The sequence below is a fragment of the Pelophylax lessonae genome, assembly GCF_965119305.1.
Source record: "Pelophylax lessonae genome assembly, chromosome: 13".
NCBI lineage: Eukaryota > Metazoa > Chordata > Amphibia > Anura > Ranidae > Pelophylax > Pelophylax lessonae.
Genome location: NC_138780.1, coordinates 204,604,026 through 204,629,011, shown reverse-complemented (window position 1 = coordinate 204,629,011; position 24,986 = coordinate 204,604,026). Strand labels below are relative to the sequence as shown.

General features: G+C 45.5%; 2 protein-coding genes across 2 annotated transcripts in view; both read right to left on the bottom strand.

Moving 5' to 3' along the window:
* The window catches only part of LOC309569236 (alpha-1-antichymotrypsin-like), a gene marked incomplete at its 3' end in the record, with an annotated part of 122,816 nt that overhangs the window by 34,652 nt on the left and 63,178 nt on the right, over window positions 1–24,986 (bottom strand). The window lies entirely within an intron of this gene.
* The window catches only part of LOC309569235 (uncharacterized protein), a gene marked incomplete at its 3' end in the record, with an annotated part of 42,754 nt that overhangs the window by 4,485 nt on the left and 13,283 nt on the right, over window positions 1–24,986 (bottom strand). The window contains exons 4-6 of the mRNA XM_082274987.1: window positions 20,175–20,304; window positions 6,578–7,171; window positions 2,158–2,428 (exon numbers count right to left, since the gene is read on the bottom strand). Coding sequence (XP_082131113.1) covers window positions 2,158–2,428; window positions 6,578–7,171; window positions 20,175–20,304 — 995 coding nt within the window. The remainder of the gene's footprint in view (window positions 1–2,157; window positions 2,429–6,577; window positions 7,172–20,174; window positions 20,305–24,986) is intronic.

Here is a 24,986-nt window from a genome sequence, read left to right as displayed (position 1 = left end):
TGGTACCGATGGGCTGTGATTGTCCCTGTCTGTATAATGTGATCACTGTGACCATTGTTACCATAGTAACACTGTACTACTCTGGAGAACTGATCAGGATTTTTTTTTTTGCACATGATGATTGCTTATACCAGTGAATTTCATTGGTATAAGCACCCATTTTTTACCAAATTAAACTAATCACATGGTACAGATGGGCTGTGATTGGCCCTGTCTGTATCATGTGATCACTGTGACCAAACAGTATTACCATAGTAACACTGTACTACTCTGGAGAAGTGATCAGGATTTGTTTTTCGCACATGATGATTGCTTATACCAGTGAATTTATTATATTTTTTACTGAATTAAACTGGTTCATTCAGTGTCTGTTGTTGTGATTAGCTGTGATTGGCCAAAGCTAATCACATGGTACCGATGGGCTGTGATTGGCCCTGTCTGTATCATGTTGTGATCACTGTGACCAGTGTTACCATAGTAACACTGTACTACTCTGGAGAAGTTACATAGTTACATAGTAGGTGAGGTTGAATAAAGACAACAGTCCATCCAGTTCAACCTGTGTAGGTGTGTGTGGCTGTAATCATCTCACATAGCCCTGAATGTTCTGATCCTTGAGATGTAAGTCTAAGAGTCTTTTGAAAGCCACCATACTTCCCGCAGAAACCACCTCTTGTGGTAGAGAATTCCACAATCTTGTAGCCCTAACAGTAAAGAACCCTCCACTTTGTCTGAGGTTAAAACGCTTCTCCTCTAATCGCATTGTATGCCCTCGAGTCCTCATGCAATCCTTTCGACTGAATAGATTTTTTTCTATGCTGAGATCATCATTGAGATATTTATAAATTGCTATCATGTCCCCTCTCATGCGTCTCTTCTCCAGGGAGAATAAATCAAGCAATTGCAGACGCTCTTCATAATTAAGGTCCTCCAATCCCCTAATTAGTTTAGTTGCCCTTCTCTGGACTCTCTCCAACTCCAACCCATCCCTCCTGAGGACCGGCGACCAGAACTGGACAGAATAGTTTTTGTTTTTTTTTTTGCACTTGATGATTGCTTATACCAGTGAATTTCATTGGTATAAGCACCCATTTTTTTACCAAAATAAACTAATCACATGATACAGATGGGCTGTGATTGGCCCTGTCTGTATCATGTGATCACTGTGACCAAACAGTGTCACCATAGTAGCACGGTACTACTCTGGAGAAGTGATCAGGATTTTTTATTTTGCACATGATGATTGCTTATACCAGTGAATTTCATTGGTATAAGCACCCATTTTTTACTGAATTAAACTGGTTAATTCAGTGTCTTTTGTTGTGATTAGCTGTGATTGGCCAAAGCTGATCACATGGTGTAGATGGACTGTGATTGGCCCTGTTTGTACCATGTGAGCACTGTGACCAATCACAGCTAGCAACACAATTGTATACAATGGATGGCATGAAGAATTCATCCATTGTTTACAATTGACATGTGATCTGCTGTAATTGGTCACAGTGATCACATGGTACTGGCAGGGGGCCGGTACAGTGATCAGTCATTGGCTTTGTCCAGTGGACACAGCCGGTGACAGATCATTACGCTGCACGACCCCATGGCCACGTAAGAGGCGCGTTCTGGTAGAATGCCATAAGACAACCTCCCGGAACAACGGTGCTCCCGCCCAGGCCGTATTTGTACTATAGGTCGGGCGGGAGCACCGTTGTTCTGGGTGGACGTCCTATGAGGTGTTAACTTTACTGGCTTTACCACCAAATCTTGCGCTCTACCTACCTTTGAGCCACATTGCATATTATCAGTGGCAATGAACACTTCAGACCCTACGACCCGTTCCCTTTTCTCTACCTTCTTTTTGCCCTTATCCCACCTCCTACTTTTTCTTCCCTGCTCCCGGCTCTTTGAGTTACTAGTCTACAATACGGGTTTTCTAGAGCTGGTCTTGAGATTTCTTCCTCAGGTAAGCTAAAATAAGTATACACTAGTTTCCCTCACCTAACAGAGAAGACACTCCCACTGCAAGTCTGATTTTAACTTCGAGCTGACCTATGGTAAGCTAGAATAAAGATATGTTTTATATAAATATGATTTTATATTTGAATAAATCGACTAAAAGGTGTTTGTATACATTTGCTTGCAGTTTTCTTCTCTTACCCTTCTATGAATGATGTCCTCCATCGTTGTATGGTCTCAGCAGACAATCCTTGCTCTACCTCATGGATCTTGCCCGGCTTGGCCATGGCGATGATCATGGATGCGTTATCCTTGTATGGAAGCTCCACCACTGTGCAAGGAAGCTTTGTGTCATGGTAAGTGTTGTAGATACCCGTGCGATGCATCATTGGAACATCCACCTTTGTGTTCTTATCAACAAAGAACTTCCCAACTCTTGTATTATCTGGACGAAAAATTGCTTGCCATTCCCCTAAAAATAAAATAAAATAAATAAATAAATACATAAATAAAAAAAATACAATAAGAGTCCATTCACACTAGCGCGACTTGTCAGGCGACAAAGTCACCTGACAAGTCGCGGTGGGTCGCTCGCCATTGAGTAGTACAGGACCCGTTCTAATAGGAGCGATACAAGTCGCTCCGACTTTGAAAAAGGGTCCTGTACTACTTTGGGGCGACCTGGAGGTGACTTGCATTGACCTCAATTATATGAAGTCCGTGCAAGTCTCGCCGAAGTCGCGGTGCACGCTGTGCACCGCGACTTCACAGGTCTCCCCACAAAATTGTGTCGCGCCAGTCGGAATGGGCGCTTAAACCTCAAATTATTAGGCAAGTAAACTCTAAGACACAAAACTACATCTAATAAAAAGTGCAATTGACACCATCCACCCTACTCAGAGACAACCAGGGGAGGATTGGGCCAGGGGGCAGGGGGGCAATTGCCCCCAGGGCCACTCTGATGCCCTGTAAAAAGGCTGCACCTGTTCTGCCACAGACATGGCTAAATGATTCCTGGTGAAGAGAAGTAAAAAGTCTCTATTGCTGACCTACTGAGTGCTGGATGAAGACAAGGACAGAGCACAGGCCTCCCTCCCCAACATGGATGGTGTAAACTGTGTCTGAGCAGAAGCCAGTTCCATGCCCCACTGGAGAGACTTTCTCCTGGCCAGCCCCAACCGAGCTGTCCCAGCTCCCCCCAACTGCCCCCTTCCGGCCAGGTTGGGAACCCGGATTCAGCCGATGGGTAATGGGTAGAGAGTACCTGGAATGGAGCTTCAGCCTGGAACGGGGGTCAGAAGCAGGCCGAGAAGAGGGAGAGTGGAAGGGGGGCAGAGTCGCTGCACCATGGGCCTTTGGATTGTACTTGCCCCCTGGGCTGAAAGTTGCCAGTCAGCCCCTGGAGACAACAAAAGCTTCCGGCACTAATCATTTTCAATCTCAAACAGCACGATCCACAGGAGACTCCGGAGCTACCTCACATCCACTTGACTCCTCGATTCCCACCCCCTCCAGAAGCCTCTTCCACCCGATACCATGAAACATACTTGGGATATTGACTGGAGAGCTTGTTAAGACTTGAAGGCTACAGGATCTTCACCCTAGCCCCAATACAATCTTAAAATGATTTGTATATAAGCACTTAAGCCACAGCCACAAATATAATTAGCACTCATCACCATTAGCCCTGGTGCACACCAAGTCTAAGGCTACGTTCACATGTGGGCGCAGCGGATCACGGGCAGAATCACCGCGATTCTGCCCGCGATCCGGAAATCATTGCAAATCGCGGGACGCCTGTGTGATGCCCGTGATTTGCAATGGCACCCCAAGCGCTGTGCGATGTTGCCGCGATTTCCGCCTGCTGAATCGCAGTAAAATCGCGAAAACAGAATTGTGGGACGCATGACGCACAAAAGAAGCTCTTGTACCTTTTTTTTGGTGTCATGCATCCTGCGATTCTGTTTGCGCGATGTTACCGCGATTCGGCAGGAGAAAATCACGGCAACATCGCACAGCGCTTGGGGTGCCATTGCAAATCACGGGCATCGCACAGGTGTCCCGCGATTTGCAATGATTTCCGGATCGCGGGCAGAATCGCGGGGATTTTGCCCGCAATCCGCTGTGCCCACATGTGAACGTAGCCTAAAAGATTCCTCTCCCTGGGTTTCCAGGTGACATAACAATAACATTCTTTCCTGGACCTCCTCATGTCAGCCTACTATGGGTCAGCTCCGCCCCTCTGACCCCTCTAGGACAACCTCTAACTAGTCTTTAACTACTTAAGCCCCGGAAGATTTTGCCCCCTTCCTGACCAGGCCCTATTTTGCGATTCGGCACTGCGTGACTTTAACGGACAATTGCGGGGTCGTGCGACGCTGTACCCAAATTAAATTGATGTTCTTTTTTTTCCCACAAATAGAGATTTCTTTTGGTGGTATTTGATCACCTGTGCGGTTTTTATTTTTTGCGCTATAAAGAAAAAAAGAGCGACAATTCTGAAAAAATAACAATATTTTTCACATTTTTTTATATGAAATTCTCAAAAAAAATCTAAAAATCAAAATTTTTTAACATTTTAGGCCAATTTGTTTTCTGCTACATATTTTTGGTAAAAATAAAATCGCAATAAGCGTATTTTGATTGGTTTGCGCAAAAAGTTATCACGTTTACTAACTACGGGAAAGATTTATGTCATTTTTATTGTTTTTTTTTTAAACTAGTATTGGCGGCGATCTGCGTTTTTTTTTTTTTTTTTGCGGGACTGCGACATTGCGGCGGACAGATCGGACCCCTGACTGACATTTTTGACACTTTTGGGGGTACCAGTGACATCACTACAGTAATCAGTGCTATAAATATGCACTGTTACTGTAATAATGACACTGGCAGGGAAGGGGTTAACTTTATTGGTGATCAGTGGGTTAAATGTATCCCTAGGGGCGTGATTCTAACTGTGGGGGTCGTGGCTTGTGATGTAACCACAGAGACATACGATCCTACATAGCAGGATCACATAGCCTCTGTGTTTACATCAGCCGTCCGTCCTTCTCCCTCTCCTTCGGGAGATCGCGAGTGGCCGGCGGACATCGGAGCCGCCGGTCACACGCGCGGGGATGTTAGTGAACGAGGGGGGGCGGGAGCGCGCCTCCAGCGGTGCGCGCTCGCCCCCTACAGGCTCCTGGGTGAGCGACGTAGTTCTACGTTGCTTTGCCCAGGAGCGGCTGACTGCCGCAGTAAATAGTCCTGCAGCGGTCGGCAAGTGGTTAAGCGCTTGTAATTGCTCCTCATAATAAGGTCCTCCAATCCCCTAATCAGTTTAGTTGCCCTTCTCTGGACTCTCTCCAGTTCCGACACATCCCTTCTGAGGACTGACGACCAGAACTGGACAGAATACTCCAGATGCGGTCGGACCAGAGTTTTATAAAGTGGAAGGATTATAGTCTTATCTCTGGAATACATTCCCTTCCTTATGCATGCTAATATTCTGCTGGCTTTGGTAGCTGCAGCTTGACATTGCATGCTACTTCTTAGTCTATCATCAACCAAGACTCCCAGATCTTTCTCCAGCCTGAATTCTCCCAGAGGCGTCACTCCTAGAGCATAATGCTTCAGTAAAATTGGTAAATCTGAGTCTAAGCAAGATGATATATTCAGATTTGTTCAAATGTTTCTAATTGACACATAGGGACATGAAATGTTGTGTTTGCAATAGGAAATACAGATTAAGGATGGAAATGAAGGATGGAAGAATTCATCAATAACGCCCTCAATTTCTGTGTTTGACATATCAGACAGCTCAGGGGCGTAACTACAGGGGTTGCAATTGCAACCGGGCCCCATGCTCAAGGGGGCCTGTGCGGCTCCCCTGTACACCTAGATAGGAGGGGCTGTAGCTGCAGGAGGAAAATGGAGGAGATTGGTTCCTCTGTATTCTGCCCCCGGCGGCCACCCCTCCTATCCAGTTCACTTGTGTTCTGCTGTCTCTGGGCCCTTGTGTGCCCCCCTGGTCACCCCCCACTGTGCTGTATGCCCTCCCACCCCCCCCTGCTCCCCCCCCCCTCTCCTGCCAGCTGTTGCATGGGATGTGTCACAATAGAGAACCAGGAAGGGGTCGGTAAATTTGTAATTTACCAGCTCCTTCCTTTTCTGAATGGACAGAGTCATAGTCAGTGACATTGTAAAAAAATAAAATAAAATGTTAAAAAATAATGAAATTAAAATACCAAAAAAATAAAAACTACTGACACCAGTGGGTGAACCTCCAGGATTGCAAAGGTCACACTTGCAACCGAGCCCTGACATTTCACCACCGTGGGGAGGCCCCAAGATGGCAGGAAGGGGGCCCACTGCAGAACTTGTGAAAGGGTTCCACTGCGGGACCGTAATAACGGGCCCCGCAATGAAAGTAAAGGGTTTCAGGATCAGTGGGAAGAGCCCCAGGCTTGAAGGGAAGGGCCCCGGCCAGGGGTCCAGGGGGCCCTTCATGGTTTCTTGCAGCGGGGCCCCTAGGGTTCTAGTTACGCCTCTAAATCAGCTAAAGAAATTATTCTTCAACTACAATAAAAACAACAAAAACAACTGGCGCTGTATACTATAATCTGCTCCGTTCTCTTCTTACCCTTAAACAGAACATAGTTGATCAGGACCATCTTAGTGTCTTTGTGAAGGTCTTCGACAAGTCCCTTAATTTTGCCTTTCGTTTTTTTTTTCAGGTATCCACTTATTTTATTTTCAACTTTTATTAGGTCACTAAAATCCTCTTCCAGAATTTCGGCATGGTAGTAACGCCATACATCATCTTTAAAGCTCTTCAGCAAGGTCAGGTTCTGATTTACGAAGATGGTGTTGCCGATGTTGACCTGAAGGCTGCTCTTCGGCTCATTCAACTCTTGGAGAAGAGTGGAGTAAGCCTGGTGGACTTCCATTTCCCTGCAACCTGTGTTGTTCAGGGTCAAACCTTTCCACATTTCCTGGTGGGTCTTTGCCTGGGCCCCCAGCAACAACATGGACAAAGCAGAAGAAATGCTGAAAGGTGACACAATGACATTTTTGGGTTGGTCATTTTTGCCTTGAGAAGATACGGAGGTCAGATGCTTGAAGAAATTGATGGCAAATTGAGTGTTTGCCTTTACGGTTTCCCTTAAGGCCTGGGCTTTCTTCGGCTCTTTTCCACTCTTGGGTTCCTCTTGGGACTTGGCAGGTTTGTGTTCATCTGAAGCAGTTATAGCCGGGATGAGCAAAAGCAAAATTAGGAGGAACTTCATGTCTTCTCACCTACTGATAATGATAATACGTTAGATTTTGTCTTTGTTTTCAACACCTGATCCTTCTCTGAGACTTCTGTATACCAACATGAAGACATTAAAGGCTAACCAAACTCAGGAACAAAAAATGTAATATGTTACCTTACCTGTCCTTAGATGTCATGGCTGCATTGAAACAATTTTAGCGAGTACAGAAAATACCTGTTGACCTTGCCAAAAATGGAGAGTCTTCTTAACTTCATTATAGTTGACCACTTTACGACCGGCCACCGCAGATGTACTGCGGCAGGCAGCCGCTTCCAGGCAAATCGCCGTAAATGTACGGCGCTCGCTCTCGGGATGCTAGGGGGCGAGCGAGCGAGCGCGCGCCACCGGTAGCGTGCTCCCGCCCCCACTCGTCAGCCGGGTGAAAGTTGTTAACCACATTAACCACTTTACCACCGGAGGATTTTGCTGTCTTACGTTCCAGGCCACTTTTTGCGATTCGGCACTGTGCGACTTTAACTGACAATTGCGCTGTCGTGCGACGCCGTACCCAAATGAAATTTACGTCCTTTTTTTCCCCACAAACAGAGCTTTCTTTTGGTGGTATTTGATCACCTGTGCGATTTTTACTTTTCGCGCTATAAACAAAAAAAGAGCGAAAATTTTGAAAAAAATAACAATATTTTTCACATTTTTTTATATGAAATTCCCCCCAAAAATTTAAAAATCTAAATTTGTTATCATTTTTGGCCAATTTGTTTTCTGCTACATATTTTTGGTAAAAAAAATCGCAATAAGCGTATTTTGATTGGTTTGCGCAAAAGTTATTGCGTTTACTAACTAAGGGAAAGATTTCTGTCATTTTTGGTGGGGTTTTTTTTAACGTGTAATGGCGGCGATCTGCAATTTTTTTGCGGGACTGCGACATTGTGGCGGACAGATCGGACCCTTGACTGACATTTTTGACACTTTTGGGGGTACCAGTGACATTACTGCAGTAATCAGTGCTATACATATGCACTGTTACTGTAAAAATGACACTGGCAGGGAAGGGGTTAATTTTTATTGGTGATCAAGGGGTTAATGTATGCCTGGTGCTTACTGACGTGTGTGGGGGGAGGGGACTGAGTGACACAAGGACAGATCGCATGTTCAGCTATGCTGAACCCTGCAATCTGACCCTGCCTGTCACTTAGGAGATCCGCCCGCTCTGTTTACACACAGCGGGCGGATCTCCAGACTCGATTCCCCGACAATCGGGGAAGAGCAGCGGTGATCACCGCCAATCCTCCCCTGGCCCGACTCCCACTGTAACTGAATATAGCGGCATCGAGCCTCCGGCGGCGCGCGCTGCCGAGAGAGGGGAATGTCCGGTGACGTAGGTCTACATCGCTAGACAATAACGAACCACTTTGCCGCAGTACAGTCAATGTGACTGGTCGGCAAGTGGTTAAGATTTACTGTGGCAGGCAGCCTCTCCTGCGCGAACTGACATAGCCCTACATCGGTCCCATGAGTGGTGATGGGGGCAGTGGCTCCGATTGCCACCTGACACCCGTGATCGCTCCCTGCTGAGAGAGAAGGACGGGCGGATGTTGTAAACACAGCTGACCGTTCTTCTCCCTGGAATGATCACAGAGCGCCTTCTATATAGGATCACATGTCTCTATGATCATTTCACAAGCCCCGCCCCATACAGTTAGAAACACGCCCCTAGGTACACATTTAACCCCTTTATCACCCACTGTGTTAACCCCTTCCCTGCCAGTGTCATTAGTACAGTGACAATGCATATTTTTAGCACTGATTACTGTAGTAATGTCACTGGTCCCCCCCAAAAGTGTCAAAAATGTCAGTTAGGGGTCCGATCTGTCCGCCGTAATGTCGCAGCCCCGCTACAAATCGCAGATCGCCGCCATTACTAGTAAAAAAAAAAAACTATAAAAATTACAAATCTTTTCAGTAGTTAGTAGACCCAAAAACTTTTGCGCAAACCAATCAAAATACGCTTATTGCAATTTTTTTTAACCAAAAATATGTAGCAGAAAACAAATTGGCCTAAAATGTTAAAAAATTTTGTTTTTTAAATTCTTTTTTTTTGAGAATGTTATATAGCAGAATGTGAGAAATATTGTTTTTTTTTTTAGAATTGTTGCTCTTTTTTGTTTTATAATGCAAAAAAATAAAAATCGCACAGGTGATCAAATACCACCAAAAGAAAGCTCTGTTTGTGGGGAAAAAGGAAATCAATTGTATTTGGGTACAGCGTCGCACGACCGCACAATTGTCCGTTAAAGTAATGCAGTGCCGAATCACAAAATATGGCCTGGTCAGGAATGGGGTAAAATCTTCCGGTCTTAAAGTGGTTAAAACAATTTTAGCGAGTACAGAAAATACCTGGTGATCTTGCCAAAAATGGAGCGTCTTTTTAACTTCATTATAGCTGACCACTTAAGGACCGGGCCTATTTCTGACACTTGCTGTTTACAAAGTAAAATCAGTATTTTTTGCTAGAAAATTACTCGGAACCCCCAAACATTATTTATATATTTTCTAGCAAAGACTCCGGCGGTCGTTGCAATATTTTTTGTCACACGGTATTTGCCCAGCAGTCTTTTAAACTTTTTTTTTGGATAAAATAGACTTTACTGAATTAAAAAAAAAAACTAAACAGTAAATGTAGCCCAATTTTTTTCTATAATGTGAAAGATGATGTCACCCGAGTAAATAGATACCTAACATGTTGCGGTTTAAAATTGCACACACTTGTGGAATGGCGACAAAGTATCTAAAAATATCCATGGGCGACAGTTTACATTTTTTTAATGGTTACCAATTCGGAGTTACAGAGGAGGTCTTTTGCTAGAATTATTTCTCTTGCTCTGGCGATTGCGGCGATACCTCACATGTGTGATTTGAACACCGTTTACATTTGCGGGCGGGACTTACGTATGCGTTTTCTTTGGTGCACGAGCTCATGAGGACGGGGCGCTTTAACATTTTTTTTTTTTCTTCCTATTTATTTTATTTTAGTTTTTTTATTTTTAACACTGTTCCTTAAAAAATAAAATATATGATCACTTTTATTGCTGTCACAAGAAATGTAAACATCCCTTGTGACACCAACAGGCAGTGACAGGTACTCTTTATGGAGGGATCGGGGGTCTAAAAGACCCCAAACCCCTCCTCTGCACTTCAAAGTATTCAAAACGCTAAAATTGGCATTTTTGAATACTGACTGTTTTTTTTAAATCGGCGGCGCTGGCAGTCGAGTAAACCGGAAGTGACGTCGCTTCCGGGTTCCTTGATCGGAGACTAAATCAGGCATTGTCCGGGACTCTAACCAGACAGCGGACATGCCGGCTAGTTGCTCGGGTCTCCCAGTGGGACTGTGCGCGACACCCCCCGCTCCCTGTGATAACGGCCGAGCGGATGTTACCATCAGAAAGCCGACCACCGGCTCTAAAAAACGGTACCGGGGTGATGCCTGCAGCTGCAGATCATCCCGCTACAACCACTTCACCGAGCCGACATACAGGGACAGGTACAGGGGCAGGGACAGGGACAGGTATAGGGACAGGTACAGGGACAGGGACAGGTACAGGTAAAAGTATAGGGACAGGGACAGGTACAGGTACAGGGACAGGTATAGGGACAGGGACAGGTACAGGGACATGGACAGGTACAGGTACAGGGACAGGTATAGGGACAGGTACAGGTACAAGGACATGGACAGGGACAGGTATAGGGACAGGTATAGGGACAGGTACAGGAACAGATACAGGGACAGGGACAGGGACAGGTACAGGAACAGGTACAGAGACAGGGACAAGGACAGGTACAGGGACAGGTACATGGACAGGGACAGGGACAGGTACAGGGACAGGTACAGGGACAGGTACAGGGACAGGTACATGGACAGGGACAGGTACATGGACAGGGACAGGTACAGTGACAGGTACATGGACAGGGACAGATACATGGACAGGGACAGGTACAGAGACAGGTACAGGGACAGGTACAGGGACAGGGACAGGTACAGGGACAGGTGCAGAGACAGGTACAGGGACAGGGACAGGGACAGGTACAGGGACAGGTACATGGACAGGAACAGGTACAGGGACAGGTACATGGACAGGGACAGGTACAGAGACAGGGACAGGTACAGGTACAGGTACAGGGACAGGTACATGGACAGGGACAGGTACAGAGACAGGTACAGAGACAGGTACAGGGACAGGTACATGGACAGGGACAGGTACATGGACAGGGACAGGTACAGAGACAGGTACATGGACAGGGACAGGTACATGGACAGGGACAGGTACAGAGACAGGTACATGGACAGGGACAGGTACATGGACAGGGACAGGTACAGAGACAGGTACAGGGACAGGGACAGGGAAAGGGACAGGTACAGGCATGTCAGTTTGCGGGAAGTGGTTAAACTGAAAGCATAACACTATTGTGTCTTTCTCCTGTAAACTATTAATCCTCCCATTTCCTATATAATGAAGCTGAAGAGATTAAGACATTCACTGCATCTGGAAAGTATTCACAGCGCTTCACTTCTTCCACATTTTGTTATGTTACAGCCTTATTCCAAAATGGATTAAATTCATTATTTTCCTCAAAATTCTACAAACAATCCCCCATAATGACAACGTGAGAGAAGTTTGTTTGAAACCTTTGCAAATATATTAAAAATAAAAAACAAAAAAAAATCCCATGTATATAAGTATTCATACCCTTTGCCATGACACTCAAAATTGAGCTCAGGGACATCCTCTTTCCTACCTTACAATATCAATACATTCAATGACGTGGAGAAGAGTGGCTTAATAAATGTCCCCCTTTGGAGTATAGACCATCTCCACCCCTTACCAGTGCCAACCGGACCAACCTTCCACAGAGACAGAACCTTCACATCTGCAAATGTGAGCATTGGAGGAAAATCCTATTTATATAGACTGGAGGATTTCCCCTGAATCTCAGAAATCTCAGATTACACCCCCCCCACCCCACCCCCTCCATGATGATCAGTAGGAAGAAAGTTCCTTACACTTGTAGTCAATAGGAAGAATTACGCCCTCACAGATTGCTAAACAGATCAAAGGTGTCTGTGGGAACTTATCTAAGAGGCAGAAATTGCTCATTGTTCGAGGAACTCCTAGCAACCTTTGAAGGAACCCTAGGGTTTCATGGAACCCAGGTTGAGAAACCCTGGTTTAGAGTGTTGTCACCCTGGGACAATACGTTTTTTTTTTTATTTATGCAATAAAGCCACCTCATCTAAGAACTGTTTTTTTGTTTAATCTACAAATTTTCATTGAATTTTTATCCAGTTGAAATTTCTACTTCTTGTCCGAGCAACATAACAGAAAGTTAGAGGAAATCGCTCAAAAATGCGAAGAAATTTCCTTTTAGTTGTCATTGGAATAAGGTTCCCCATTATACGATTTCTCCTCTTTTCCTGTTCTACTGACTACTTTGGAATTTTTGATTTCCCACTACTTACCACCCCCAATGACCATAGTCACCAAGAGCAGGAATAGTCACCAAGAGCAGGAATAGTCACCAAGAGCAGGAATAGTCACCAAGAGCAGGAATAGTCACCAGAACCAGGAATAGTCACCAAGAGCAGGAATAGTCACCAAGACCAGGAATAGTCACCAAGACCAGGAATAGTCATCAAGACCAGGAATAGTCACCAAGAGCAGGAATAGTCACCAAGAGCAGGAATAGTCACCAGAACCAGGAATAGTCACCAAGAGCAGGAATAGTCATCAAGACCAGGAATAGTCACCAAGAGCAGGAATAGTCACCAAGACCAGGAATAGTCACCAAGAGCAGGAATAGTCACCAAGAGCAGGAATAGTCATCAAGACCAGGAATAGTCACCAAGAGCAGGAATAGTCACCAAGAGCAGGAATAGTCACCAAGACCAGGAATAGTCATCAAGACCAGGAATAGTCACCAAGACCAGGAATAGTCACCAAGAGCAGGAATAGTCACCAAGAGCAGGAATAGTCACCAAGAGCAGGAATAGTCATCAAGACCAGGAATAGTCACCAAGAGCAGGAATAGTCACCAAGACCAGGAATAGTCACCAAGAGCAGGAATAGTCACCAAGAGCAGGAATAGTCACCAAGACCAGGAATAGTCATCAAGACCAGGAATAGTCACCAAGAGCAGGAATAGTCACCAAGACCAGGAATAGTCACCAAGAGCAGGAATAGTCACCAAGAGCAGGAATAGTCACCAAGACCAGGAATAGTCATCAAGACCAGGAATAGTCACCAAGAGCAGGAATAGTCACCAAGACCAGGAATAGTCACCAAGAGCAGGAATAGTCACCAAGAGCAGGAATAGTCATCAAGACCAGGAATAGTCACCAAGAGCAGGAATAGTCACCAAGAGCAGGAATAGTCACCAAGACCAGGAATAGTCACCAAGAGCAGGAATAGTCACCAAGACCAGGAATAGTCATCAAGACCAGGAATAGTCACCAAGAGCAGGAATAGTCACCAAGACCAGGAATAGTCACCAAGACCAGGAATAGTCACCAAGAGCAGGAATAGTCACCAAGAGCAGGAATAGTCACCAAGACCAGGAATAGTGACCAAGAGCAGGAATAGTCACCAAGAGCAGGAATAGTCACCAAGACCAGGAATAGTCACCAAGAGCAGGAATTGTCACCAAGAGCAGGAATAGTCACCAAGAGCAGGAATAGTCACCAAGAGCAGGAATAGTCACCAAGACCAGGAATAGTCACCAAAAAAAAAAAATCTCCCCAGCATGGCAACAAGGAAAATCTGGCAGAGGCAGAGCTCCCTGGGTTTAAAAAGGCAAAAACAACACCAGGCAGAAGAACAAAAAAAAAATAAACGTTTTATAGCGCTAACACTAAGGAAGGCAGCAGATAATAAGTCATTGCACGCTGTATACACAGATTATTGTCTCACTCCTACCTTACAATATCAATACATTCAATGATGCGGAGTAGAGTAGCTTATTAAATGTCCCCTCTGTAGACCATCACCACCCCTTACCAGTGCCAACCGGACCAACCTTCCACAGAGACAGAACCTTCACATCCGCAAATGTGAGCATTGGAGGAAAATCTTATTTATATAGACTGCAGGATTTTCCTTGAATCTCAGATTACACCCCCCCCCCCCCCTGTTTTGATAAATATGAGACCTTTTCTTCCAGGCTGAATGGGCATTAAGGCAGCCCATTTATTATGAGTAGGCTGATACTAGAGTAAAAAAGCACTACCCTTAAAACAGTACAACCCATAACTTCAATATCTTTTATATTTACAAATAAATCTTTATCAATATAAATATATATTGTAAGCGCCGGTTCACATTACCGCGACGCTACTTGCAGGGGCGACCTCCGAGATCGTGGTGCGAGCAGCGCGCCGCGACCTCGGAGCGGCCGCCACGGACTTCATAACATTGAAGTCTATGGCGGTCGCCTCCTGGTTGCCCCAAAGAAGCTCCGGACCCTTTTTCTAGGTCGGAGCGACTTGTGTCGCTCCTATTAGAACGGGTCCGCAGCTTCCCTATGGGAGGCGACCTGCGGCGACCTGTGAGGCGACCAGGTCGCCTCACAGGTCGCCCCAGTGTGAACCGGCACTAAAAGTTAATTGTGAAGTTATACAGCATTATTTAACAACTTTCTGCCTGGCCTAAAAAGGATTGATGGCAAGGCGGGGGCTTTCCTGTTCTGAGAGGACATCATGTATTGTCCTTCAGAATGGGCCACTCTTGCGCACCCCCGGGGGTGGGGAGGGAGGGGAGCACGTGACGGTCCGTGGTGCAGGGTGTCCCTTGGTTTGTCCCTATGATGTAGGCTGGAAAACATAAAAGAATGGAAATGACGGGACTTTAAAGGTGGTGGTTATCCCGCTCAGTGTTTCTACAAACACACATATATTTAATAAAAAGTTATTACTTTATTTAGATACACAATTACATGATAAATGTCAAGGAAATGACATAAAAACACACAAAGGTATTGCACATCACACAGGATGACCCATAACCAGCTGTACACTCGCTACTTTACATTGTAGCAAAGTGTCATTTCTTCAGTGTTGTCACATGAAAAGATAGAAGAAAATATTTACAAAAAATGTGAGTGGTGTACTTACTTTTGTGAGATACTGTGTGTTATAATATACTATTATATTTTATTTTAATTTATTTTTTTATGGCTTTACTGAGGGAAGAAGATAAGAAGATAAAGCAGAGGGAAGATAAGGAGTAATGCTGTATATATAAGAGCCGGTAGACCTTTATATAATAAAAGGTGATTTCTCGGATTATACAAGGAATGGATTGGGTTACACGAATGGTAAAGAAGTATTGTCTGTGAGAAGGTAAAGACTTTGTATTGTTGGACTTTTATGTTTATTAACACACAAATGACTTTGTCACATGAGATTATTGTCGCTGTGTAATTACAGTGGGGGGTAAATTCTGCGCAGAGGATTATTGGCGGCAGCCGACCTACTATCAGTGACATTTATAGTAACAGGCGTACAAAGGGCTTCCTATACTACGAGGGACTCAACCAATCCTGGTTATGGACTCTTCGTCTCCCTCCTGAATCTTAGAAAGTAACCTTTGCTGAAAGAGTAGTTGATGCTTGGAAAAGACTTCCATCAGTGGTAGTGAGTCAGACCACAGTATATGGATTCCAACATGCATAGATCCAAAATATATTTACATCATACATTAACCACTTTAGCCCCGGAGGATTTGGCTGCTCAAAGACCAGGGCCTATTTTGCGATTCGGCACTGGCGTGACTTTAACGGACCATTGAACGGTCGTGCGACGCTGTACCCAAATAAAATTGACGTCCTTTTTTTTCCCACAAACAGAGCTTTCTTTTGGTTGGTATTTGATCACCTGTGCGATTTTTACTTTTTGCGCTATAAACAAAAAAAGAGCAACAATTCTGAAAAAATAACAATATTTTTCACATTTTTTTTATATGAAATTCCCCCCCAAAAAATGTAAAAATCTAAATTTTTTAACATTTTAGGCCAATTTGTTTTCTGCTACATATTTTTGGTGGAAAAAATCGCAATAAGTGTATTTTTTTTGGATTTGCGCAAAAGTTATTGCGTTTGCTAACTACGGGAAAGATTTATGTCATTTTTATTGTTTTTTTTTTTAACTGGTAATGGCGGCGATCTGCGATTTTTTTTTTTTTTTGCCGGACTGCGACATTGCGGCGGACAGATCGGATCCTTGACAGACATTTTTGACACTTTTGGGGGTACCAGTGACATTACTACAGTAATCAGTGCTATACATATGCACTGTCACTGTAAAAATGACACTGGCAGGGAATGGGGTTAACTTTATTGGTGATCAGTGGGTTAAATGTGTCCCTAGGGGCGTGATTCTAACTGTGGGGGAGGCGTGGCTTGTGATGTAACCACATAGACATGCCATCCTACATAGCAGGATCGTATGATCTCTGCAGTTACATCAGGGAGAATGACAGACGGCTTTGTCTACATCAGCCGCCTGCCTTTCTCCCTCTCCAGCGGGAGATCGCAAGTGACCGGCGGACATCGGAGCCACCGGTCACTCGCGCGGGGATGTTAATGAACAAGCGGGGGCGGGAGTGCGCCTCTGGCGGCGCGCGCTCGCCCCCTACAGGCTCGTGGGTTAGCAATGTAGTACTACGTCGCTTTGCCCAGTAGGGGCTGACCACCGCAGTAAATAGTCGTGCGGCGGCCGGCAAGCGGTTAACCTCTTCCCGCAGGCAGAACACTCTATGCAGCCTCTCAGAGGGAGGGCCTTAACGCCGAGAAGCCGCATACACTATATTGTCAAAAGTTTTGGGACACCTGCCTTTATAACCACTAGTGCCTACCAGACACTTCCACCCCCTTCCTGCCAAGGCCAGTTTTCAGCTTTCAGCGCTCTCACACTTTGAATGACAATTGCGCGGTTATGCCACACTGTACCCATATGACATTTTTATAATTTTTTTTTTCACAAAAACTGAGCTTTTTTTTTTTTGTGGTATTTAATCATCACTGGGTTTTGCTAAAAAAATAAATAAGTAAGGACCGACAATTTAAAAAAAAATAAAATAAAACTTTTTCATAGTTTATTAAAAAATGTTGCCAATAGGTAATGTTTATCCTAAACTGATGGGCACTGATCGGCACTGATGGGCACTGATAGGCTGCACTGATGGGCACTAATGAAGTGGCACTAGTGGGCATTGATGAGGAGGCACTGATGAGGCTGCAATAATAGGTGCGCACTGATGGTTGGCACTGATGGGCACTGATAGGTGGCACTGATTGACACCGATAGGCGACACTGACGGGCACTGACAGGTGGCATTGATGGGTATTGGTGCTCTGAAATAAGGTATACATCTAAATTTTTGATAAAGCACATACACTGGGGAACATAACCCAACAACTTGCCAAATGCTCCATTGCTGAATGATGGCTACAGGGCGGCCGGCTAGTTCTGGGAGGCCGCCATATGACAGCTTCCACACGCCCCCATCAGTGCCACTACAGTGCTCATTAATTCCACTACAGTGCTCATCAGTGCCCTACAGTGCCACTATAGTGCTCATCAGTGCCACTACAGTGCTCATCAGTGCCACTACAGTACTCATCAGTGCCGCTACAGTGCTCATCAGTGCCACTACAGTACTCATCAGTGCTCTACAGTGGCACTACAGTACTCATCAGTACCCTACTGTGCCACTACAGTGCACATCAGTGTCCTACGTTGCCCATCAGTGAGTGACAAACTGGAGGCATTTGTACACAGTTGGTATGCAGAACCCCCACCCCCTATAAATAGCATTTCCTTCTTGTGTGATTGGCTCACTGATTTTCCCAAAAGCCTGCACTAAGATACAAGTTAGATTTTAACCCCCCCCCCCCCCTCCGCAATAGGAATTTTCATTGTTGGTAAGATACTTCCCAGGGTTTAAAAACTTCTAAAGGGATGCAGACCCTGCAGCTTTTCTCATCAGAACACTGAGAGTGCACCAGGTGATTACAATGAGCCAGACTCTCCCAATTAGAATGAGTGTGCAATCAGTCAATCAATATTTTTTCTTAACAGAAGTGGAGTTACTATTTAAGGTATGCAGGGGCATCCCGGCACTTCTCTAAGATTGGTGATATCGACAGTATTGATTGATTTTTTGTGGAAAAAAATGTAAATAATGAAGGGGTGTTTTTGGCACAAGAACACATCCAGGATAGTTGAAGGTGTATTCTGCAACCCCCAGGAGCTATTTAAAGCCAATTACACCATTTAAGACCACATTAATTTCACCGTCCCCATAGAGCAGGGGTCTCCAAACTTTCTAAACAAGGGGGGCAGTTTATTGTCCTTCTGACTTTAGGAGGGCCGGACTAAGGCCATTGGGAGTAGAAAATATCCTGGCGTCCAGTGGGAGTAAATAATTCCTTTATCTTTGGTGTCAGTGGAAGAACTAGCACCTCATCTTTTATTTCAGTGGGAGGAATAGTGCCCCATTGTTGGTGTCAGTTGGAGAAATATTACCTCATCATTAGTGTCAATGGAAATAATTCTGCCCCATCGTTGGTGTTAGTGGGAGAAATTGTGCCCTTTTGTTGGTGTCAGTGGGAGGAATAGTGCCCAATCATTGGTGTCAATGTAAGGAATTGTGCCCCATCGTTGGTGTCAGTGGGGGGGAAATTGTGTCCTTTTGATGGTGTCAGTGAGAAAACTTGTGCCTCATCTTTGATTTCAGTGGGAGGAATAGAGCCCCATTGTTGGTGTCAGTTGGAGGAATATTACCCCATCAATGGTGTCAATGGAAATAATTCTGCCCCATCATTGGTGTTAGTAGGAGGAATTATGCCCCGGTCAGTGCGCATGCACCGCAACTTGCTCGGGAAAGCCCGTACATGTTCGGCTATTCCCGGGCAGACGGCATATGCGCAGTGACGTGTTGACGCCGGGCGTCGCCATTTTTAAATGTAAGGCGGAAAGGTAAGCGAGACTTCTCTGCAGTCCCTGCATCTCCTGAGGAGATGATTCTCCTGCACCATGCCCACAGCACTGCATCTCCTGTGCCATGCCTGTGTACCATCTGTGCCATGCCTGTGTACCATCTGTGCCATGCCTGTGTACCATCTCCTGTGCCATGCTTGTGTACCATCTGTGTCATGCCTGTGTACCATCTGTGCCATGCCAGTGTACCATCTCCTGTGCCATGCTTGTGTACCATCTGTGCTATGCCTGTGTACCATCTCCTGTGCCATGCCTGTGTACCATCTGTGTCATGCCTGTGTACCATCTGTGCCATGCCTGTGTACCATCTGTGCCATGCCTGTGTACCATCTCCTGTGCCATGCTTGTGTACCATCTGTGCTATGCCTGTGTACCATCTCCTGTCCCATGCCTCCATGCCTGTGTACCATCTGTGTCATGCCTGTGTACCATCTCCTGTCCCATGCCTGTGTACCATCTCCTGTGCCATGCCTGTGTACCATCTCCTGTCCCATGCCTGTGTACCATCTCCTGTGCCATGCCTGAACCATCTCCTGTGCCATGCCTGAACCATCTCCTGTGCCATGCCTGTACCATCTCCTGAGCCATGCCTGTACCATCTCCTGTACCATGCCCACAGCCCTGCATCTCCTGTACCATGTCCACAGCCCCTGCACTGGGCCCGCAGCCCCTGTTTTGGGTCTCGTGGTGGTCCAGTTGGGTCCAGTAGCTGCTGCATTTCCCACTCTAGGCTTATACTCGAGTATATACGGTATATGACAAACTGGCTGGAGATTATACAGCTTTTATTTATTGAGTTTTATTGAACCCACTGGAATATTCCATTGGTGTAAGGCGCGGTATTCTTCTGGTTTATTTCTGGCCAGGATTCATCACAGTGGCTATGAAGAGAATGCTGTTGGTTTTGTGCTCACAGATGATGGAAATGAACGGACGGTTAATTTTTATCTCTTCGAATAGCGATAATGGAACCATTTCCATGGCGGTGGCTCCGGCAGCCACTGTCCCTTTTTCATCCACATCTAGGACAGCCTTGTGTACGGCCTAAAATATAATAATATACAAAATAGCATCAGCAAATTATCAGCAAATACAGGTTACATTTTTGAAAAGTGCTGCAAGGCTGTGACATGCCTGTACCATGACCTGTGACATGCCTATACCATCACCTGTAAAATGCCTATACCATCATCTGTGCCATGCCTGTACCATCACCTGTGACATGCCTGTGCCATGCCTGTAACATCACCTGTGCCATTGCTATATCATTATATGTGACATGCCTATACCATCATCTGTGCCATGCCTGTACCATCACCTGTGCCATGCCTATACCATCATCTGTGCCATGCCTGTACCATCACCTGTGACATGCCTGTACCATGACCTGTGACATGCCTGTACCATGACCTGTGACATGCCTGTACCATGACCTGTGACATGCCTGTACCATGACCTGTGACATGCCTATACCATGACCTGTGACATGCCTGTACCATGACCTGTGACATGCCTATACCATGACCTGTGACATGCCTGTACCATGACCTGTGACATGCCTATACCATGACCTGTGACATGCCTATACCATCACCTGTGCCATGCCTGTACAATGACCTCAAAGTCACCAATTTTTACGGTGTTTTTTGCCACGAAGCAATACCTATTACATTTTTCTTTTAGCCCCCCCCCCCCAAAAAATTTTTTGAGCACCAGCCGCCATTGATCACAAGAATGCCATTTGCTCCCCCCAGTCCCCTCTCCTGGATTCTGTGCATGTGCAGACATGCCGTAGGCTATGGGTCCCAGCAGCAACATATGTGTACAGGTTTCCCACACATCTGAGCATGAATGGGTTTCCGCTACGCATGTGCAAAGACGGGCTGGTTTGGCAATTCCAAAACTGCCATGTTTGTTCATATGCAGAAAATTCACAAATTTGCCCATATGGCTCTGCCAAGACCCTTCCACACATCTGCACGTCCCAAGAAAAATCAAAACATGGCAGCGCTGGAGTTGGCGGAGCCAAATGAAAGGGGAATTAAGAGGTAGGGATGAGCCTAACGTTCGGTCCTTCCACCGAATGTCCTACAATGTCAAAGACTACAACACAAGGGAAACTTTTCAAATATAACAAATTATACTGTTTCTGTAAATTGTGAAATGTCAGGAATTTTTTTCTATGCAAACTTGTAATATTTACTGGAAGGTCTGTCTAAAACTAATATATATAAATGTGAAAAAAAAAATGTCCGCGCTGTCCCTGTGTATTAATCACCTATTACTCAACTCTATATACTATAGGAAGCAGCTAGTACTACCATGCATCCAACCACCTGTACAAATGGCAATACATATATATACCGGTAATTACAAAAAAGTGCAGTGCAGCGCACTACTTCAATAAAATGCATTCAAATTATAGTGCATAAATATCGGTGTAAAAATCATCTACGTATGTATAATAATTTAATTATTAATGTAAGTCTATCTTGTCTTGTAAATCTATATACAATCCATCTAAAAATAATTCAATGTCCATGAAAAAACGGGTGCAGTCCCATACACCAGACACTCTTCAGTAATTGCCTCTGATCACCACAGTGCCTCCCCCCCCCCCACCTATGGGGGTTTTCTCACCTGCTTGAAGGGACTTCACTAAGTAAAGGAGGTCTAAATGCACTTTCCAGTGTAATAAGTGGCAGCGCTCCCACTGGCCGTCCACTCCAAACCCGTGGTGTCAATCATATAGGAGGCAAGAGGAAAGAACCATAGTGCAAATCGACAGCTCCGCCTAGTCCCAGCGTGATTACGTCACCCCCCACCTCATGCGTAGCGCCCAATGGGCTTTCTCAAAGGTTCAGGCTTAGCCTTTCTCAAAGTTTTAGCCTGAACCTTTGAGAAAGCCCATTGGGCGCTACGCGTGAGGTGGGCGGTGACGTAATCAGTGAGTACACCCCTCACATTTTTGTAAATATTTTATTCTATCTTTTCATGTGACAACACTGAAAAAAATGAGACTTTGCTACAATGTAAAGTAGTGAGTGTACAGCTTGTATAACAGTGTAAATTTACTGTCCCCTCAAAATAACTCAACACACAGCTATTAATGTCTAAACCGCTGGCAACAAAAATGAGTACACCCCTAAGTGACAATGTCCAAATTGGGCCCAAAGAGTCAATATTTTGTGTGGCCACCATTATTTTCCAGCACTGCCTTAACCCTCTTGGGCATGGAGTTCACCGGAGCTTCACAGGTTGCCACTGGAGTCCTCTTCCCCTCCTCCATGATGACATCACAGAGCTGGTGGATGTTAGAGACCTTGTGCTCCTCCACCTTCCGTTTTAGGATCCCCACAGATGCTCAATAGGGTTTAGGTCTGGAGACGCTTGGCCAGTCCATCACCTTTACCTTCAGCTTCTTCAGCAAGGCAGTGGTAGTCTTGGAGGTGTGTTTGGGGTTGTTATCATGTTGGAATTCTGCCCTGCCCCCCAGTCTCTGAAGGGAGGGGATCATGCTGTGCTTCAGTATGTCACAGTACATGTTGGCATTCATGGTTCCCTCAATGATCTGTAGCTCCCCAGTGCCGGCAGCACTCATGCAGCCCCAGACCATGACACTCCCACCACCATGCCTGACTGTAGGAAGACACACTTGTCTTTGTACTCCTCACCTGGTTGCCGCCACACACGCCTGACACCATCTGAACCAAATAAGTTTATCTTGGTCTCATCAGAGCACAGGAGATGGTTCCAGTAATCTGCTTGCCTTCAGCAAACTGTTTGTGGGCTTTCTTGTGCATAGTGTTTAGAAGAGGCTTCCTTATGAGACGACAGCCATGCAGACCCATTTGATGCAGTGTGCGGCGTATGGTCTGAGCACTGACAGGCTGACCCCTCCCCCACCCCTTCAACCTCTGCAGCAATGCTGGCAGCACTCACACGTCTATTTCTGAAAGACAACCTCTGGATATGACGCTGAGCACGTGCACTCAACTTCTTTGGTGGACCAAGGTGAGGCCTGTTCTGAGTGGAACCTGTCCTGTTAAACCGCTGTATGGTCTTGGCCACCGTGCTGCAGCTCAGTTTCAGGGTCTTGGCAATCTTCTTATAGCCTAGGCCATCTTTATGTGAAGCACTAATTCTTTTTTTCAGATCCTCAGAGAGTTCTTTGCCGAGGAGCCATGTTGAACTTCCAGTGGCCAGTATGAGAGAGTGAGAGCGATAACACCAAATTTAACACACCTGAGACCTTGTAACACTAATGAGTCACATGACACCGGGGAGGGAAAATGGCAAATTTAGCCCAATTTGGACATTGTCACTTAAGGGTGTACTAACTTTTGTTGCCAGCGGTTTAGACATTAATGGCTGTGTGTTGAGTTATTTTGAGGGGACAACAAATTTACACTGTTAGGCCCCGTTCACACTGGGGCGACGCTACTTCCCGGGGCGACCTCCGAGGTCGCGGCGCGCTGCTCGCACCGCGACCTCGGAGCGGCCGGCACGGACTTCATAACATTGAAGTCTATGCAGGTCGCTCCGGGTCGCCCCAAAGAAGCTCCGGACCCTTTTTCTAAGTCGGAGCGACTTGTGTCGCTCCTATTAGAACGGGTCCATAGCTTCTCAATGCCAGGAGACCTACGGCGACCTGTCAGGCGACCAGGTCGCCTGACAGGCCGCCCCAGTGTGAACGGGGGCTTATACAAGCTGTGCACTCACTACTTTACATTGTAGCAAAGTGTAATTTCTTCAGTGTTGTCACATGAAAAGATATAAGAAAATATTTCCGAAAATGTGAGGGGTGGACTCACGTTTCTGATATACTGTGTATATAAATATATATATATATATATATATATATACTGGGCTCGACAAACCTCGACTAGAATTAGCGACCTGGCGCCTGGGGTGCACTCCAAGAGGTGTACAGTCCCTTTTGCGCCCCCCCCCCCAACCACTCACTGAGTGCACGGACTTCCGCGCCGTCCGAAAATTGAGCCCGCGGCTTTTCGGCCTTCTTCAGTGAGAGAACGGGGAACTGGCACCCTCTTGTGGTGGCCGGGAGTTTGACAAGCAGTAACTAATGGCTGTTTCCCCTGCCTGTCCATCTCCTTCCCCAAGAGGAGATAAGAGGGAAGTTTTTGCAGGCTTAATCTCCCTGTCCACTTACTTTTGCTTAAAAGGTAAGTGGACAGGGAGTGTGGTGGTTATTATTATTAATTTATTTTTTTAAATTATTAAAAAAAAAATTATTATTCTTTTTTTTTTTCAATTATTATAAAAAAAAATTATATTATATAATAATATATTTTTTTTTTTCCTCATGGCCATGCCACAGCTGAAGGCCCCTTTCACACGGGCTGTCTGATCAGGTCCGCCTATCAGTTTCTCAGGCAGACCTGATCGGACCCTTCAGTCTCCACTAATCTGCTGCCATCTGTTCCTGTCTGCCAAAAACAGACGGATGGTGGTTCTATTTTCTATCCTTCCCGTGGATCGGATCAGATGACATCGGATGGAAACAGACAGTCTGTTTCCATCCGATTGTGCTATAGAGGAGAGTGGGGTTCTAGTCGTCTTTGTGTAAATTTAGTACGTTATTTTTTGGAAATAAAGCTTGGTTGTTTGTTTAAAAAAAAAAAAAAAACTGGCTCCTAACTTTTTTAGCTGGCTCCTAGATTTCAGGAAAATTTGTCAAGCCCTGTATATATATATATATATAT